The sequence below is a fragment of the Bison bison genome, unplaced genomic scaffold, assembly GCF_000754665.1.
Source record: "Bison bison bison isolate TAMUID 2011002044 unplaced genomic scaffold, Bison_UMD1.0 scf7180017864491, whole genome shotgun sequence".
NCBI classification, from domain to species: Eukaryota; Metazoa; Chordata; class Mammalia; order Artiodactyla; family Bovidae; genus Bison; species Bison bison.
The window spans coordinates 12,450,558-12,470,606 of record NW_011495050.1 but is presented as its reverse complement, the minus strand read 5'-3'; the positions used below and the strand labels follow the sequence as shown (position 1 = coordinate 12,470,606).

Below are 20,049 nucleotides of genomic sequence, written 5' to 3'. Positions count from 1 at the left end.
CCAGTCCTGCTGACACCTTGATCTTGGATTTCCAGCCTCCACAATAGTGCAAAGTGAATTTCTGCTGTTTAGAGCTCCCCAGTCTGTGTTTTTTTGTTATAACAGCCTGAGCAAACTGGTATGATAATCACCATCACCACCACCAGCACCATCGGCTGCGGCAGCACCAGCATCTTGCCCACTCATTAGTATTATCACTTCTGACTAAAAATAACCATCTAATGACTCTTCCTGAGTTCTGGGCACTGTGTTAAGGGGCTTCCCAGGTGGCTCTGGCTCCTGCCTGCCAATACAGGAGACATAAGAGACACAGGTTCAATCCCTGTGTCAAGAAGATCCCTCAGAGAAGGGCATGGCATCCCACTCCAGTATTCTTTCCTGGAGAATCCTCATGGACAGAGGAGCCTGGTGGGCTAGTGCATAGGGTAGCAAAGATTTCTCAGTTCATTTAAATCAGGAAGGTGAATGCCATTATTACCCCATTTCCAGAAAAGGAAACTGAGGCTGGGCACTCTGGGTCTTTCTTGTACCTAATAAACGATAGATGCTCAAGTCAAACCCAGGTCCATCTGACTCCAAATTCTTTTTTTTTTTTTTCTTTTCACTTCTAGCTGCCTCTAGTCAGATTACTGAGTTTTGGTTTAAGAAAGAGAATTTCTCAGAAAGACCAGGGAGTTGGCCTTTTCTAAGAGGAGATCGTTTGTAAATCTTCCAGGTTTTGTTTGTGAAGTGTGAAAGCGTTGGTCCTTCAGTCGTGCGGCGACCCCATGGACTACAGCCTGCCAGTCTCCTCTGTGGGCTGCCATTGCCTTTGTTTGTGAAATCACCTGTCAAAAATATTCTCTTCAGGACTTCCCTGGTGGTTGAGTGGCCAAGATGCCGCAATTCTAATGCAGGGGTGTGCTGCGTGCTAAGTCACTTCAGTTGTATCTGAATTTTTGCCACCCCATGGCCTGTAGCCTACCAGGCTCCTCTGACCATGGGATTCTCCAGGCAAGAATACGGAGTGGGTTGCCATGCTCTCCTCCAGGAGATCCTCACCCAGTGATGGCACCTGCTTCTTTTATGCCTCCTGCATTGGCAGGCGGGTTCTTTACCACTAGCGCCAGCTGGGAAGCCCAAAAGGATCATAAGCTCTTTAAAAGTTTAGCGTGGATACCTGGAAAGATTGAAGGTGGGTGGAGAAGGGGACGACAGAGGATGAGATGGTTGGATGGCATCACTGACTCTATGGACATGAGTTTGAGTAAGCTCCAGAAGTTGGTGATGGACATGGAGGCCTGGTGTGCTGCAGTCCATGGGGTCGCAAAGAGTCAGACACAACTGAGCAACTGAACTGAACTGAACTGAACCAGCCCATCCAGAGAAGCTATTCTCAAAACGTGGTCCTGTAGAACACACAGATTACATGAAACACCCACACCATTCCATCCCAGAAATCCACTGATGGTGCTCTGTCTGTGCCTGGGTCAGATTTTTAAAAAGTGAGCATAATGGACAGAACACTTGCCTATTTCAATTTCCTGTCTATTAAGCGTATATATGATTTGCACATAATTATATTAAGCTATTTTATGTTTAAAACATTAATTTTCCATCACTGAGGGAATTCATGGGTTCCAGACTAGAATATTTTCTCTAAGTCAGTCAGTATACCTGACATTACCTTGGAATTTAACGACAGACTCAAATCCCTTTGAAATGCTTATTAAAATTGGTTTGCTCTTCAGGCCATTTCTTTTTTCTTTTGCTTCTCTGTTCTCTGATGCCTTGCACCACGGGTATGTGCTAATTCCTTGAATGGGTGAGGTAAATGGCTTATTCTCAGAGCAAGCCACATCTGATCTGTACAGAGAATGTTTATAGTCTCATCCTGTGATCCCAGAGGCACTTTATTTCCAAAATACACGGTATTTGGAGACAGAACAATTGTTCTTCACTGCAGACTTCACTCTTTAGTTACAAGTTTGTCTGGCTTCAGCTTTGTTTTTAACAATAAAACTCTGCACTGTGGGCCTCAGATCCCTTTATAAATATTAGCCACATCTTCTGCTCACCCAAGAGAAGTGGGAAACATTTGCTTGCTCAGTCCTGGAAATGCAAGCAGTTAGAAACTAAACAGTTTTTCTCCAGAAAAGGGACCTTAAGAATCATGTGGTCCAACCTCCTTTTTACACATTCGGACACTGTGGTCCAGGACAGTCAAGGGACCCATCACCCCCGGTGTCACGTGACTCACTCCGTCGCTTTGTTCAGGTCCCGGCCCAGAGCTAACCTCATCACACAGTCTCCCAGAACCAGCCTATCCAGAATATACCACACACTGTGGGTCTCTGTATCCTTATTCTGCACATTAAAAAATATATATATTTATATTATTTACATGCATTCATTATCTTTCTCTCCTAGAACAAATATAGTTTTCCTAAGTTTTGTTTACTGCCATATCTCTAGAAACTGCCTCATAATGGATGCTCAATAAATTCTAATTGAATAAGTGAAGCTACAGATGGCAGCAGAGATCCTGGGGCTGACAATGTGTCCCTCCAAATGTGAACGGTGGCCCCCTTTTACCTCATGGTCCTTCTCTCCCCCAGTCCAAACAGCACCAATCGTGTGCTGATGTTTACTGTGCTTCAAACACAGCAAACACACTTTACTCAATTAACTAGTTTAACCCCAACTATAAACCCTACAGGGCTTCCCAGGTGGCTCAGCAGTAAAGAACCTGCTTGCCAAAGCAGGAGACGTGGGTTCAATACCTACGTTCAATCCCTAGGATCGGGAAGATCCCCTGGAGAAGGAAATGGCAACCCACTCCAGTATTTTAGCCTGGGAAATCTCATGGGCAGAGGAGCCTGGCAGGCTCCAGTCCATGGGGTCACAAAAGAGTCAGACATGACTCAGCAACTAAAGAACAATAAATAAACCCTACAAGGTGGGTATGACTATTATCCTACTTTCCAGATGAGGACACTCCGGCATAGAGAAGCTGAACAACTTGCTGGGGGCCACAAGGCCTGGGGTTGGTGGTGCTGGCATTCTAACCAAGAGCCCACAGAGGTCACTATTCTGTTAGACTTCTTCTTTTGGGGGGTGGGGGGCACCCCGACCTATGAACTTTATACTTTCTTCACCCCTTCCCCAAGTGAATATTGGGGGTGGCCCAGAGGGTCACCATGCTTCTTTCACAAAAAGGAAGCTCAGCTAGAGGCAAGAAAAGGGTGAAGTCAGAGGCTTTACGGCCAAGAGGACAGATTCAAGAAGGCGGAGGCTGGGTGGGAAGTGGGGACGGGAAGACCTGATCCACAGGTGAGCACACGGGTGGGGGCCAGAGAAGCAGGGCTCCCCGAGCGGGGGACGGGATGAGGGGGGAGCCCCGCATGGGCACACGCGGGGCCAAGCACGAGACCACGGCAGGTAAGGCTGGGCAAAGTACCAACCGTCAATCACTGTAAAATGCCACCAACCCCAAACCCATTCACTGAAGAATCACAAAATGGAAATGGACAGCAGTAAAGCCAGGTGTCTAGGAAAACAGGTTAAGGACAGGTAAGACACCCGTGCATCGCGTCTCAACGAGGACAGAGCCGGAGCTGGAGGCGGGCCTACTTGCGTGAGAAAGAGGACCGCTTGCTCCCGGCGGCAGACATGGGGACCTCAGGAGCCGAGATGCTGCCGGTGCTGCTCGAGGAGCTGAAATCGGCTTCACTACCTGAAAAAACAATGGCGGGGGAGAAGCATGAAGGACAGGAAACTCGAAACCCGAGAGCCCGCTGGCCGATGCCCTGCCCTCTGAGGTTCCCGGCTCCCGCGTTTGCACACGGACGCAGCACGTGGCGGGGTTCCAGCGCTCCCAGGCTCCCACCGTTTTCCTCAAAGCCGACGAGAGGAGGCGCAGGCATGAGGACAGCATCGCCTAAACACAGCCTGGAAGCACCGAGAGGCCGGTTTCCTAGATGCCCGGCTTCCCGCGGACGAGCCGCGGTCACCCGGTCCGGAGACAGCGCCCGCCGCTCCCTCCCGGTTCCCCGGGCGCGCCCGGAACATGAACGCGCCGACCCCAACGTTCGGCAGCATGAAAAGCACGGTTGTCAGCCCCAGAGCGGTTTTTCCAAGAGAGTTTATCTTTCGGCTTTGCAGTCGGCTAGCCATACTTGAATTTGGCACGTTCGGGTCTGGAGATAATCAACCGGTTCGAAATAGGAAAGCCTGCGCTCCAGATAACAGCTCCAAGCCCCGCTATCTGATCTTCCTCCACTTCTCTGACCGCAGCTGCAGCTTTTCTATGAAGAACACAACCTTAACAGAACAGCAGGAACTTAACATTTCCAGAGAGTTGTGAAAAAAGTTCACAGTGACCAGTGATGGAACATGGGAATGATCATTGAAATTTGAAACCGCAGTTTTTGGGGGTGGGTGGAGGGGTTGTTTATTAGTTTACAAAGATCACAGTACGTTTTAAGCACAGCCTAGGGTTCAGCGTATAATTGAAAACATGCTGTGTGGTAGAATAATTAACATAAATTCATTTTTAACAAAACAAAGTTTTGAAATAGTAATAATGAAAATATTCCATGGATTGTCTGGAAGTTCAGGGGCATGGAAGAGGTAACAGGACAACAGGAAGAAAAGAGGATTTTTTTTTTAAAGATGAAATTCCAAATGCTTTTGGAAAAATCAATTGAGGCACACAATTTTATTCGATCTTGTTTCTCAACTCCTGTGCCACAATTTGTGACTCTTCTGGCCTAGAATTCAGAACCAGATCACATTTCTGACTGAGGAAACTATGAATAATCTAAATCCCCTGAGTTTCTGATATGCAGTGACTAGTAATCATTATTATTTTGAATTTAATTTTATTTTTTAGGCTGCGTTGTGTGCATGTAGGAGCTTAGTTCCCCAATCATGGTCAAACCCATGCCCCCAGCTTTGGATGCACAGAACTTTAACTACTGAAGTCCTGATGATCATGACTCTTTATTGAGAACCTACTAGGTTCCAGACTATTGTTCAAGATTCTTTCTATTCCTTGACCTATTAATCTTGACATCTTGTAAGGCAGATATTAATCTTGTCTTCTACTGTTGAGGAAACAAAAGCTGATTTATTTGCCTAAGGCTTGTGGGTGATGAATTCTGTCCAGGACCAAATCCCCATGCTACCCCTGTGATAACATGTCCCAAGAAGACTGTAAAAGAAGCGGGAGCTGGGGAGGTTCCTGAATAAACTACCATCTCCCTGACAGCCAAGATGAGCCACGAGGACAAGAGGTGGCCAGACTGGCCCACTGGTGAACAAATGCTCTTACTAATGGCATGTTTTGGTTTTGCTGAAGGGGGAAGCAAGTAACAGCAAGGCAAAGAGAAAGATCCCTTGTCTGGTTTCTAGGACCTCTCGGGAAGGTCAGCCTCTTCTGGAAAACAGATCAGGAAGGACCCCTTAGGGCAGATGACAGCTGCGAATCCCAGCTCCCAGCAGAATTCTGGGAGGATTACAGTAGCAATTTATCAGAACCAGGACTGGCTATTCCTTCTGGATTTGAGAGACTTTGTCTAATGATGTAATGAACTCTCAGAAGCTCCTTGAACTTAATTAGTTGCCTCTGAGTAATGCGTTGGCTAAACTATAGTATTTCACAGTTTCAAGGACTCATGATTGGTAATGCTACCGAGGAACACAGTAGCCCTGACAGTCTACTCCAACTTTGTCTGCTAGCAAATTACCAGGTTGGTTATAAAATGATAAAGGTGGATGATTTTCAAAAATAGGTCCTGTGGTTGCAGCCATCAGGGGTAAGATATTATTTTCTGATGTAAAATTATTACTCTGAGACACCCAATTTTCATTCTTTAAAAGCTATGCAAAGACCCATCAATATAATTTGACAGCCTGCATAAAAATGGAAATTCTAGAACAGAAACAGATGTTTGCTGAAAATCCATTGTTATTTAACGATGCCTCTGACCTGCATTTATTGTGTGTGTGTGCTAAGTTGCTTCAGTAGTGTCTGGTTCTTTGTAACCCTGACCCCATGGACTGTAGTCTACTAGGTTCCTCCATCCATGGGATTCTCCGGGCAATAAAACTAGAGTGGGTTGTCATGCCCTCCTCCAGGGCATCTTCTCGCCCCAGGATCGAACCCGCATCTCTTACGTCTCCTGCACTGGCAGGTGGGTTCTTTATCACTAGCGCCACCGGGGAAGCCCCTCTGCAGTTATTACGTACCCTGAACTGAAGGGACCACGTTGTTCTACATTTACTGCTCCTGGCACTCAATATATGACTTGTTAGTGTTTGCAGGGCCTAGGGCACTTTGTCCCTGTGCTTTTCTAGCTTACCTTGTACACGTCAGAAAGAGACTGAGAAGACCCATCCAGGGTACAACTGTATTCAGGACTATCTGAGTAACATTATAGTGAAGAATGTAAATGCTACTTACCTATTTCTGTTGATGACTTTTAAAAATATAAACTATTTACAGTTTGCTTATTGTCATGTAAAGTCAATGCACTCTTTTTAAAAAAGGGATATACAGAAAAGTCAATTTTACTATGGCGTCTGAATATATTCTCCCCATTTACTAAACAGGGTAACTAAGAGGACAGCTGGAGACCTGAAAACCTCTTATGTATCTATTAGCTGCAGCAAAGATACCAAGAAGGAGAGGCACTCTTTATGTATTTCCTTTAAACAGTGTATGCAACTAGATGATTGTGGTGGGTACTGTATGTAGTTCAATGCTCTTGTGGGTCACTGCTGCTGCTGCTGCTAAGTTGCTTCAGTCGTATCTGACCTCATAGACGGCAGCCCACCAGGCTCCCCCATCCCTGGGATTCTCCAGGCAAGAACACTGGAGTGGGTTGCCATTTCCTTCTCCAATGCATGAAAGTGAAAAGTGAAAGTGAAGTCGCTCAGTCGTGTCCAACTCTTCATGACCCCATGGACTGCAGCCTACCAGGCTCCCCTGTCCATGGGATTTTCCAGGCAAGAGTACTGGAGCCGGGTGCCATTGCCATACAAAGAGAGGTCCTAACCTAAAAACATAAGCCCTGAATCAGACAGCCCAGGTTCAAATCCCACCTCTATTGCTTATGAGATGGAAGATGTAGTAGGCACATTACTTCACCTCACTCTGCTTGATTTCTTAATCTGTAAATGGAGATTGATAATCATAGCACTCACCTCATGGGGTTATTATAAGCAGTGAGTATCTATCTCCTGTCTCAGAAAAACACCTGATCTGTTGTAAGCTCTCAAAATAGCTGTTATTATTACTCTGCAGGACTTGAAAAGGCAATTTTTATTATACTATGCATTTCTTTTGTGGAAGACTTAGAAAACAGCAATGATCCAGAGGGGAAAATATAGCCTATAATTCCATCACCGAAAAATAACCTTTTGGTATGTAACTATTCAGCATTCATACTTAATACATTATTATGTAACCTAATTGTTTTTCTTTTAATATGTGAATAACTTTAAAACATGGCATATTTTGTTTTATTAAATCAATGAATATGTAGGCCATGTTCATTTTTCTATGATTAATACCAAACATTATGTACCAGAAACCATCCTGAGCATCTTTTACATGTTAAGCCACTTATTTTTCATGACAGGACAAATTCTATGTGGTAGGGACAGCTATCAGACCATTTTAAAGATACGGAAGAGAAGCTGAGTGACACACACCAGGTCACACAATAAGTGGAGCCAAGAGGGAAACCAAGCCGTCTAACCCCAGAGTGCCCGCTCTTAAACCCACATGGGCTTAATGGATACGCTTGAGCATACAGATTTACATTCTTGTTTGATTATTTCCTTAGAATAAATTCCTAAACGTAGAACATTAAAACCAAAGTATATACCCACTTTAAGACTTTAATATATATTCCATAGGGATTTTTTGGATGGCATGAGCCTAAAGCAGTTTTGGGGGACAAGGAAGTATTTGCCCGCATCCGCTGGTATGTAGATACCTATTGGTAAATCGCCGATGTCACAGGGACTCCTTCAGCAAAGCACAGGGAGAAATATTTGGCCACTGAAGAGCTGTGCTTGAAAAGCTTAAGGGAATTTTAAAATGTGCATATCCAAGTCAATATCCTCATCAATACTGTCTTCAATCAGGTACTAGGTAGGCGGAGCACGATGACCTTTGAGATATCTTGCAATGCTGATGCTGGTGATTACACACTGGGCAGCAGACAGCACCTTCCAGCCAGAAAGGAGCTGTGCTTGCCGGCCTCCAGAAGCTCTGCAGGTTTTTGTTCAGGAGTGCTGCTGGATTCTCTTGAGAGGCCTTACTTTTATTCATAACCTTAGGGTAATGAGCATTCTATGCATGTGATAGTAAGGCTGGGAATTAGAGAAGGAAGGGAAAATGGAAACAAAAAATATGGGCAAAATTTACTGATAACTAGATGCATTTTTTTTTTTAAACACTGTGATCCAGTCTCTTAGGACGTTATTATTTTTGCCTGCTTTCAGGACACTGTGGATTCCTCATTCATCAGAATATCACACAGGCCTCTGAGAACAGAGAACTCCTAACGTCTACGAAGTGATAATAAGCCATCCTAAACCACTGCTTCAAGCAACCCCAAACCTTCCTTTATCCTTTGTTACCACAAAACAATCAGATTAATTCAGGTTGGCCACCTATATCTCCACCTCAAACAGAATCAGCAAATTAAAAACAGACACACACAAAAAACCCAGACCCCCATCAATTCATCTTCCCATCCCCCGTCCCCACACACAGATACACAGATCTTCTATTTAAAGGTCTCTGGGGAAGGGAGAGGAGCCGTTTTCACTAAGGCCAAGTAGCACTATTAAGGAGCAGCTGGAGCAGTGGACATGTGTAATTACAGATGACGCTACTCCAAGTCTATTCAGTAGCACTGACTCTTAGCTGCAGAGCTGAGCTCTGGGGGCCCAGCCAAGGAATCCAAAAAATGCTTCACAGCCAAAAGAGGATTTTTGTTTTACTTATTGCAAACTAATCCCAAAACTTCCATAGGTATTTATGTCAGAAAGGGAATATTTGATCTAAAGATCAACAAAGGGATTGAAATATATCTATAAATGTTATAAATATTTTCTTTCAGTATATTATTTGTCTTTGAGTCTACTGTATTTTTATGTACTTAGATTTTATGTTTATAGTTATGTAGTTAGATTTATCAATACAAAATTATTCATTTCTACATACTTTAAATTTGAACTTCTGTTTATAAATGTTTGTATATGCTTTTAAATGTATGGCAGTTCCATATGAATGTCAATCAGAATGAAGATAAATCTTTTCTGAAATTGTGATAAAATGGAAATGGTATTTACAACCTTTCAGGAAGACATGATCTGATATGTCTTGCATATCAGATCATGTCCGATGTAAAAGTGAGTAATTTTGTATTGATAAATCTAACTACATAACTATAAACATAAATCTAATTACATAAAAGTAAAATAGCAGAGTCAAAGACAAATAATAAATTGAATGAAAATATTTATAACACATTTATAGATAAAGGGCTAATTTCCTTAACTTACCAAAAGCTCAAACAAATTAGAAAAAAAAAGAGAGGAAAAAAAAGAACAGAAAAATGGGCAAAGGACATGAACAGTCAGATGGCAGAAAAGAGAGAAAAACAAACCACCGATATACCTGAAATGCCATACAATCTCACTTATAAAATTAAAAATGGAAATGAAAAAGGATTTTTTTTCAACAGATCAGCAAAAAAAAAAAAAGAGTTTGCTAACACTGGTTCTGTTAAGGGTTTGGGGCAAAACACTAGTGTGAATTGGTGCAATGTGCATAAAAAAGAACACTGTACTGCTGGGAACTTACCCTGCATGTAAGCATCCAAGAAAATTGTCCATCAGTACTGACAGCCTAAGTCGGGCAGCACAGCAAACTAAATGCATACTCTACAATCATGACGAGGGGTGACACGCACCTGTGTGTGCCGAGATGGAAAGACCTATTACTCGACCAGGAAAGCAAGATACAGAAGAGTGGGTGTGGCATGCTTGCTTCTCTGTAAATAAACCTTTAAATCATAAACTGCTACATGTACAGAACATTTTTCTTGGGGAACAAAAAGAGATCTGGTATAATGGTTTCCCTTGAAAATAGGACAATGAGGATATAAAGAGACTCTTATTTTCATTTTATAACTTCCTGAGCCATGTGGCGTTTCTAACCAGGTGCATATGACTCTTGTTATAAAAATTATAAGTAGGGGAATAGTACAATTATGGACAATTGGTTCTTTCCTTGAAAGTCTAAGATTTTAAAAGAAAATCATCATATAATAAAAGTAATCACACCATATAATGCAGTATTGTGAGGGTTTGGGAGTCAAGCCACTTGGGTTTGAATTACGGCCCTTCTGTTAACTCTATGAAGCCTCAAGCAAGTTGTTTACCCTCTCTCTGCCTCAGTTTCCTCATCTGTAAAACAGGGATGAAAATATTAAGAGTAGATAGTGCTAAGGGACTGTGGGGATTAGGTGAAACATGAAAAGAAATGAAGACAGTGTCTGGCACACAGCAAGCACTCGTTACAGGTAAGCTATTATTATTTCTAAGTAGAATTATTATTTCTAGCTAGAATTATTTATAACTAGAATTACTGATACAGTGGCTTGAGGGCTGGAAGAGGGCTTTTTCAGGCATCGTTCCCTTAAAAAGCCCCACAACAGGAAATGCTTTATCTCACTTGAGTCAGTCATTTTTATAGTCACTCTTTACAAATGGTGGTCTTCCCTCAGTGGAGAGCATGTTTCTATTTTTAACCGTATGTGTGTACGTATGTGTGTACACAATAGACTATGTAATAAAGATCCACAGTCCTGAGCTTCCCTGGCGGTCCAGTGGTTAAGAATCTGCCTCGAAATGCAAGGGACACTGGTTCGATCCCTGGTCCAGGAAGATCCCACATGCCAAGAAGCAACTAAGTCAGTGCGTCACAACTATTGAGCCTGTGCTCTAGAGCCCATGTGCCACAGCAACTGAAGCCTGGGCCCCTGGAGCCTGTGCTCTGTAACAAAAGAAGCCACAGCAATGAGAACCCTGCGTCCTGCAGGGAGGAGTACCTCCCGCTCATTACAACCAGAGAAAAAGCCCACACAGCAACGAAGACCCAGCACAGCCATTAATAAATAAATCAGATTATATTAAAAAAAATATCCATGGTCCTAAAACAAAGTCCCCATGGACAGCCTCCAAAAATCTCTAGAGTTGCTCCTGCACTAGAATCCTGCTTTCAGAAAAGCCCAGGGAAAATGTACACACCTTTACAACAGCTCAAGTCTTGGCAGAGGCCAGTCCCCTGAGAAAGGGCGGGAGGGACAATGGGAGAGGAGGCACAGAGGGCCAACAGGTCAAGGATAACACCATCAGCTTCGCTTCTTTATCTTGGCCTGGCTCAGCTACCTGTATTTGGCAGAAATACAATCTACCTGCCAAGCAAGAAAAGTGGATGGAAGAAATGATAAGCAAAGAGCAGAGTATAAATAAACTTCCAGAAGGGAAGAGAAAGCGAACATTTCTGACCAGGGCAAAAAGCTTATTAATCTCCCACAGGGCCTGAGGATATAACTAGCATCCTTCTACCTCACCCCCCAGGAAAATTAAGACTCTGCATTGGTTAACCTCAGCAGAGTACAGGGCAGGAGCATGGGTCCGTTTGGCTTCGTGAACAATCATCCAAGTTCCCTGGGCCTGTTATCTTCATTACTGATAAATAAATGTGATCCTGCCGATTTATCAGAGATGGCTAAGAGGTGAATGATAGAGATCAATCAGTTCAACCTAAGGCCAATCAGATGCCTCTGGGGTCCTCTGGCACCACTGCCGTGCACAACTCAGCATCCCCAGAAGGGGGCGCCAGCCTGAAAGCTCACACACCAACAAGCTCTACCCAAAGAAGGCTCTACAAAGCCTGGCTCCACCTCTCACTTGCCATGTGTTCTTGGCCAGGTGTTTTTAACTTCTGTAAACCTTAGTTTCCTTATTTATTTATGGAGCAAATGTGTGTGTCTGTGTGTATGTTTATGGGCTTCATAGGTGGCACTAGTGGTAAAGAACCTAAATGTAGGACGTGACGTAACAGACTAGGAAAGATCCCCTGGAGGAGGGTATGGCTACCCACTCCAGTACTCTTGCCCGGAGAATCCCATGAACAGGGGAGCCTGGCAAGCTACAAGCCATATTGCAAAGAATCTGACATGACTGAAGTGACTTAGCAGGTAGGAGGCATATATATATATATATATATATGTAAAACATCTGTTGGCTCATCGAAAAAGCAAGAGTGCCAGAAAAACATCTACTTCTGCTTTATTGACTATTCCAAAGCCTTTGACTGTGTGGATCACAACAAACTGTGGAAAATTCTTAAAGATATGGGAATACCAAACTGCCTGACCTGCCTCCTGAGAAATCTGTATGCAGGTCAAGAAGCAACAGTTAGAACTGGACATGGAAGGATGGACTGGTTTCAAATCGGGAAAGGAGTACGTCGAGGCTATATATTGTCACCCTGCTTATTTAACTTATATGCAGAATACATCATGCGAAACGAGGGGCTGGATGAAGCACAAACTGGAATCAAAATTGCCGGAAGAAATATCAATAACCTCAGATATGCAGAAAACACCACCCTTGTGGCAGAAAGTGAAGAAGAACTAAAAAGCCTCTTGATGAAAGTGAAAGAGGAGAGTGAAAAAGTTGGTTTAAAACTCAACATTCAGAGAACTAAGATCATGGCATCCGGTCCCATCACTTCATGGCAAAGAGATGGAGAAACAATGGAAACAGGTGAGAGACTTAATTTTTGGGGGCTCCAAAGTCATGGCAGATGGTGACTGCAGCCATGAAATTAAAAGACGATTGCTCCTTGGAAGAAAAGTTATGACCAACCCAGAGAGCATATTAAAAAGCAGAGACATTACCAACAAAGGTCCGTCTAGTCAAAGCTATGGTTTTTTCAGTAGTCATGTATGGATGTGAAAGTTGGACTATAAAGTTGAGTGCTGAAAAATTGATGCTTTTGAACTGTGGTATTGGAGAAGACTCTTGAGAGTCCTTTGGACTGCAAGGAGATCCAACCAGTCCATCTTAAAGGAAATCAGTCCTGAATATTCATTGGAAGGACTGATGCTAAAGCTGAAACTCCAATACTTTGGCCACCTGATGTGAAGAACTGACTCATCTGAAAAGACCCTGATGCTGGGAAAGATTGAAGGCAGGAGGAGACGGGGATGACAGAGGATGAGGTGGTTGGATAGCATCACCGACAAGATGGACAGTGAGTTTGAGTAAGCTCCGGGAGCTGGTGATGGACAGGAAAGCTTGGCAAGCTGCAGTCCATAGGGTCGTGAAGAGTCGAGCATGACTGAGCAACTGAACTGAACTGATATATATACACACACACATATATTTAAGGTTAACTTATTGTTTAATAAAAAATGTATTGAGCATCTGCTGTGTGCCATGTGTCAGGCCCTGCTCTAGGTGGGTGATTTCTACCTTGTAGAGCTGTGGTGAAGTTGAAATGAATGGAAAGTGAAATGCATGGTAAGTGCTTGACATGTTCACAAATATTAATCTGATAATTATTAATAATGCAATGATTTCTAAAACTTACTGTGTACAAGCGTCACCTGGGAAGTGGAGACTTCTGGGAAACACTCATAGAAATTCCTTTAGAAGGCTGGGAAGGGTGGGTGACCCAGGAATCAGCATTTTAAGTAATTACCATAGATGATTGTGCAGCAGATGGTTATGGACCACACTGTGAGGAGGAGAGCTCCAAAGATACAGAGCGCAGGGAATCTCTCTCCAGTCTGGTCAAACTCAAGAGCTTTCTTCCATGGCAAGTGGAAGGCGAGTGAGCAGAAGTTAAGAAGGCTTCACTCGACGACAAGGCACACAGGAGAGAGGAGTGTAACAGAGTGATCTCTGCCCTCGCAGCCCTCCAGAAGCACGTTCCTGGGCTAGGTGCATTCTTAGAGGACTGGAAGGAAAGGGGGAACATATAGAAGGTACCAGTTCCAGCCAAGCGCATGTGCACACATGTCGGTTTATAAAGCCAGTAGGACATTTAGCAGTTTATCCATGGTTTGAAGTCCTCATAATCCGGTTTTAAAGAGGAAGGTCTGAGCGCTTTGGACTTGGGGGTATCAGCAATCATCCAACACTGATACAGCTCACAGCCCAGCCAGCTCTCCACTGGGTCATCCCATCAGCCCCAACCCTCTGGTCGGCTCGAGTTGTCCCTGGCTGACATGCCAAGTGAAACCAAGGAACCACACATGTGTGCAGAGCCTCCCACACTGAACCAGCGTCGGGCACAGGCCCTTAAGAAGAGGGGCTCGAAGGGCAACCCTCAGCCACACGGCCTTCCGCTAAACAGGTCTGGGAAGGGTGGCCTCCACGGTGGCCGTGAACTTCATCCACACTGATTATCTTGCGGGCCTGGTAATAACACGAGCTGATCCTCCTTGAAGAATTTTTCACTCTTACATGTTCCTCATCTTTGACTTGTCAAGTTTATTCAACTGAGTTGCTGCCACTTAGGGAAAAAAAGCCAGCTGGTGAGCCGGCTGCTTCTATTTAAGGAGACGTGTTTATCCAGCGTTTACCAAAATGAGGTGCCTGCCCTCCGTGTCTGGCAGGAAAACCTAAATCAGAGAAAAAGCAGCGCTCAAGGTGGCAGTGGTGGGTTCGGAGCAGGGGTGTCACCGTGGAGACAGCTGAAGGGGAGGAAGGGGGTGGTGATGGGGTGGGGGAGAACTGGGGACTGACGTGTCACTAAGACTACAAAGGCAGAGCACGGCTCGGATTCCTGTCTGGGACTGCAGGATATAAGGGGGAAGGATTAGGGATGGGTCTTGTTCAAAGTCCCCTGACTTTGCACGCTTAGTGAGGCCCTGCTCTCTGCAAGCAGTTTGAGACCATGAATGGAACAACATCACCCACTTGCTAAGGAAGAAGATGACATAATTTATAATTTGTTGCAGAGACACACAGCAGGGTTCTAAAACAGCATTTCTTTCTTTCTTTCTAAACCTCCTTAAGCACAGTTTCTAAAATAGACTCCAAGACCGAACAGTTTCGACTGCCTCCCAGCATCCTCGTCACGGTCACCGCCTCGTGACCCGGGGCACGCCGATTGGTGTGCGCTCTCGGCTCCAGGCTCCTGGAGGGCTGCTGCCCAGTACCCCCCGGGGAAGCTGCGCCTCATGCTGCCACGCTCTCCTGACTTTCGCGGAAGCCCCGACCTTCCTCTTCACTCCACTGAACCATCTGCCTCGAACTACATCACTGGATCTTGTCAGCACGTGGCCTCGCTCCACTTCGAATATTTCGACATCCTTTCACCTTTATTCCTGAAGAATTTATCCTCTCTCTCTCTAGCATTTCAATCCCCATGAAGTTGTTTCTCTTCACTTTTTATGCGGTGGTACAGTTCAGTAGCCTCCGTTACTAGCTGTGTGACCTTGGGAATGGCACTCGGCCTCTCTGCGCCTTCTATGGACAGAGAATGGTAACGGGAGCTTTCGTACAGAGTTGTTGTAAGGGTTATGTAAACTAGTATAGGTAAAGCATGTAGAACGTAGGGCCTGGCGCTTGGTAAGAACTTAAAAATACTGCTATTATTTTGATTTTTCTTCTCACGATCTCCTTCTCTGAATAACATGTGAGTCCCAGTACACGATGGGCCCAGTCGGAGAGGACTTGGAGCACAGAGCAGGAGTGAGGTGGGGAGCACGGAGCAGGACTCAGGTGGGGAGCACGCAGCAGGACTAAGGTGAGGAGCACAGAGCAGGAGCAGGGTGGGGAGCACAGAGCAGGAGCGGGGTGGGGAGCACAGAGCAGGAGTGAGGTGGGAGCATAGAGCAGGAGCAGGGTGGGGAGCACAGAGCAGGAGCGGGGTGGGGAGCACAGAGCAGGAGTGAGGTGAGGCTGTAGTGTGGGGTGTAGTTATGAGCAAGCATTCAAAACAAGCAAGAAAATAAACAGAAGATTCTCCCAGAGGATGGTAAAGATTCTGCCTCCTCCCTTTAGATTCTAAATTGAGTAAATCCTCAGACCTGGGCTGTATTGACTGAATCTTCCAATTTCACAGGAAAGCCTCAAGCACACTAAAAAACAGAGAGCTAACCATCGAGCCTTCTCGCAGGGTCAGGGGTCACAAACACACACTCAGGATACAGCATCTCCACGAGGGAGAGATTTCGTCAGTTCCTTTGCACACCCAGCAACCGTCATGCTGAGATGCTGAACCTGTTTCTTCAGAAAGAAGCAAACTTCTCAGGACAGAGATTCATTAGGTGCTAAGAGAGGTCAACAAAGGAAAACACAGTTCCCTACTGGAAGGATTACGATTCCAGGAGATGCTCAGTGAACCAGCAAGCTCTGGAAACGATTCACGACTATCCGAGACTGCGGCAGGAGGAGTGCGGAGAGGGGCGTCCAGGGCGAAGGGGCGGCAGGAGACAGCAGCGCTGTGGGGGGAGCGGAAGCAGCATCGGGAACGAGGCCATCAAGGCAGTTTAGACCCAGCTGAGTTTAAAATCCCCAAAAGTTTGGTTGGATGCAGATCTTTCCATTTCTAGAACTCCGACCTTTGCTTCTCTGAGAAAACATGTAAACGTGACCGTTCTCAGGCAGGTGGGTAGGAAAGAGAAGGAAACATCTATGTTTTTCCTACTTCAGGGACACTGTAGCCTTTAGTTTTGTCTGAAGTGACTCTACGGACAATCTTCGATGACCTCCTGACCTCCCTGCCTCCTGAGTGATCTCCGTTGATAAGCTGCACAAACTGAGACAAGGTGAGAGGCAGTGGCCAAGACTTGAGGTCACAGCGCTGCGTGGACCCGAGCCTGGACCTTCAGAGTGGGGCTGCGTTATTTTCTCTTAAACCCAGAAAGCTATTTTCCCACCTGCTGTCCGCATGGAAACATGAGTCTCAGAGGCACAGAACTGGATTAATCAAATTCCTTTGTTCTTGACACACACTCCTCATTGACTCATGAAAGACTACCTTTATTTTTATTTTCTACCTGGTTTATGTTTTTGTTTATTTATTCACAGTTAATATTATAATAAATAAAGAAACCACCCTCATCAGAAACACTGGATGGTCGACACCAACTTACATATACTTCTTCTTCTTATTGCCTGTTCACCATTTCCTGGTTTTCATTTTTACAAAGAGCAATCACATCTATTTGAATTTCCAAATGGCAATTTTTTTTTCTTGTTTCATCTATTTTTCACTTTTTAATAAACAGGTTATCATGATATGTATAGTATTTGGGAAAATTTTCACTCAAAATTATGTTGCTAAAATACTCCTATAGTTATAGTACATTCATTTGACAACTGTATAATAGTCCACTGTATGACTTATTCCATAATTTAGGTCTTAATTCTTCTGATGATGAGAAAATTAGTTCGGTTAATTCCAGCTACTCATCTAGCTAGGTTTTTCATTCTGATAAACCATCCACTTGCATTTCCAGAGGCTCAAATCCTCCAAAGAAAACTATCAACTCAGTGAATCTACTTCTATGTTATACATTCCATGGACAAAAGAAAGTGCTCGTGGGTCACTTGCGCTTACACATTTGTCTTTATATCCCTTCCCTCTCATTGTTGTGAAGAAATCAAGAGTTAAACATAAAACTAGACTCTGCTTTACCCTGTCCCAATTTTAGAATCCAACATGCCCAAGGTGATCCTTTCTAGCGTCATTCTGACCTGGAGTAACCCTAAAATCTCAAGAATCACCTGATAACCTACTGGGTTTAGCTTAGGTCACTCCATGACCTCGCCCCTTAACTTAGACAACGAGACCAGTCCATGAATGTGAGAAACCAACCCAGAGTTTACTGGACTGTGCATACAACCTCATAGAGGGAGAAAGCCCTTGCCCCTCAAAGGGCAGAGGAGGGGGACATGAAATGGCTTAAGACAGCCCAGAACTTATTAATAGCTATGTACCTAGTTTTAAGACGAAATGCTGGGTTTGCATCACAGGTGAAGTTCTGAATACGTAAGTGAAGTGATGTTGCTCAGTCGTGTCCGCTTCTTTGCGACCCCGTGGACTGTAGCCTACCAGGCTCCTCCGTTCATGGGATTGTCCAGGCAAGAGTACTGGAGTGGGTTGCCACTGGCTTCTCCATCTGAATACATAGCTGAGTCTTAAATCAGGCCCCACTGTTTTAGAGAAGGGGGAGCTACTATATACAAGTCTCTACATTAGAAAGCAATTACCCTGCTCTAGAAATGTTAAAACCGAAGTAAAGATGACCATCTTCTGATTTGCATCTAAGCATCTACATGCTAGAGCGGACATTCTGTTGCTTCAGAACATCTTTGTGAATTTAAATAATTAGGTTGGTGAAGCAGGTCTGGTGATTATAGGGTAGACTTTAAACTATCCTCTGCCCCTAAAGTCACCAACCATCTTCCCATTCCTCTAAGACAGTGGTTTTCACAGTGTGGTTCCAAACCAGCAGCAGCAGCAGCATCACCTGGGAACTTATCAGGAATGCAGATTCTCAGGCCCCACCCCAGACCTACAGAGTCAGCAACTCAGAGGCAGGGCTACATGCTCAGTCGCTTCAGTCGTGTCCATGGACCATAGCCAACCAGGCTCCACTGTTCATGGGATTCTCCAGGTAAGAATACTGGAGGGGGCTGCGCCCTCCTCCAGGGGATCTTCCCAACCCAGGGATCAAGCCCATGTCTTCTGTGTCTTTTCCACTGCAGGCAGACTCTTAACCTGCTGAGCCACCTGGGAAGCCCATATTTTAACAAGCCCTTCAGGTCTCTGAACACTAAACTTGGGAATCATTCTAATACACCCTCTGACTGAGATCACATGTATCGGCTTCCTGAATGGCTGCCTCTGAGAAACAGAGCAGCAGGCTTGCCTCTGATTTAAAATATAGCTACACAGCACAGCATACATTTTGGGAATAATCTTTTACATATTTCGCACTCAAAATGAGTCAATTTCTGATTTTACTTGGCATAATACTGAGTGTTACTAACTGTGCTTCATGTAACTGATAGTAGGTATTTAACATCTGTGGTTAAAAGCAGAGTCCAGCATTGGTGGTGGAGAAGGCACTGGCAACCCACTCCAGTACTCTTGCCTGGAAAATCCCATGGACAGAGGAGCCTGGTAGGCTGCAGTCCATGGGTCGCTAAGAGTCAGACATGACTGAGCGCCTTCACTTTCACTTTTCACTTTCATGCATTGGAGGAGGAAATGGCACCCCACTCCAGTGTTCTTGCCTGGAGAATCCCAGGGATGGCGGGGCCTGGTGGGCTGCCATCTATGGGGTCGCACAGAGTCGGACACGACTGAAGTGACTTAGCAGCAGCAGCAGCATTGGTGGGTTCTGAGAGAAGATATCTAATCTTTCATTTAATGCCAGTGTGACCTTGGTGATTGATTAATCTCTTTATGACTCATTTCCTCACTCTAAAAAGGGATCCCAGGCTGGTTGTATGGGACCATTGTGAGGACTCAGTGACATAATGGGAACTGTGATAAGTGCATTAATATTACTATTCATGTATTAAGACGCTGGACTGGAAGAAACACAAACTGGAATCAAGATTGCCGGGAGAAATATCAATAACCTCAGATATGCAGATGACACCACCCTTATGGCAGAAAGTGAAGAGGAACTCAAAAGCCTCTTGATGAAAGTGAAAGTGGAGAGTGAAAAAGTTGGCTTAAAGCTCAACATTCAGAAAACGAAGATCATGGCATCCAGTCCCACTACTTCATGGGAAATAGATGGGGAAACAGTGGAAACAGTGTCAGACTTTATTTTTGGGGGCTCCAAAATCACTGCAGATGGTGACTGCAGCCATGAAATTAAAAGACGCTTACTCCTTGGAAGCAAAGTTATGACCAACCTAGATAGCGTATTCAAAAGCAGAGACATTACTTTGCCAACAAAGGTTCGTCTAGTCAAGGCTATGGTTTTTCCTGTGGTC

The 20,049-nt window shown here is 44.6% G+C and overlaps 1 protein-coding gene across 8 annotated transcripts in view; it reads right to left on the bottom strand.

The window, feature by feature from the left end:
- The window catches only part of SYBU (syntabulin (syntaxin-interacting)), an 84,757-nt gene that overhangs the window by 11,877 nt on the left and 52,831 nt on the right, over window positions 1-20,049 (bottom strand). For 7 of the 8 annotated variants that reach the window (XM_010863445.1, XM_010863443.1, XM_010863447.1 and 4 more), the window contains one exon: window positions 3,613-3,715. In XM_010863445.1, coding sequence (XP_010861747.1) covers window positions 3,613-3,715 — 103 coding nt within the window. Of the gene's footprint in view, window positions 1-3,612; window positions 3,716-18,033; window positions 18,179-20,049 lie in introns of those variants that run through there. The other variant, XM_010863449.1, reaches the window with a different exon arrangement.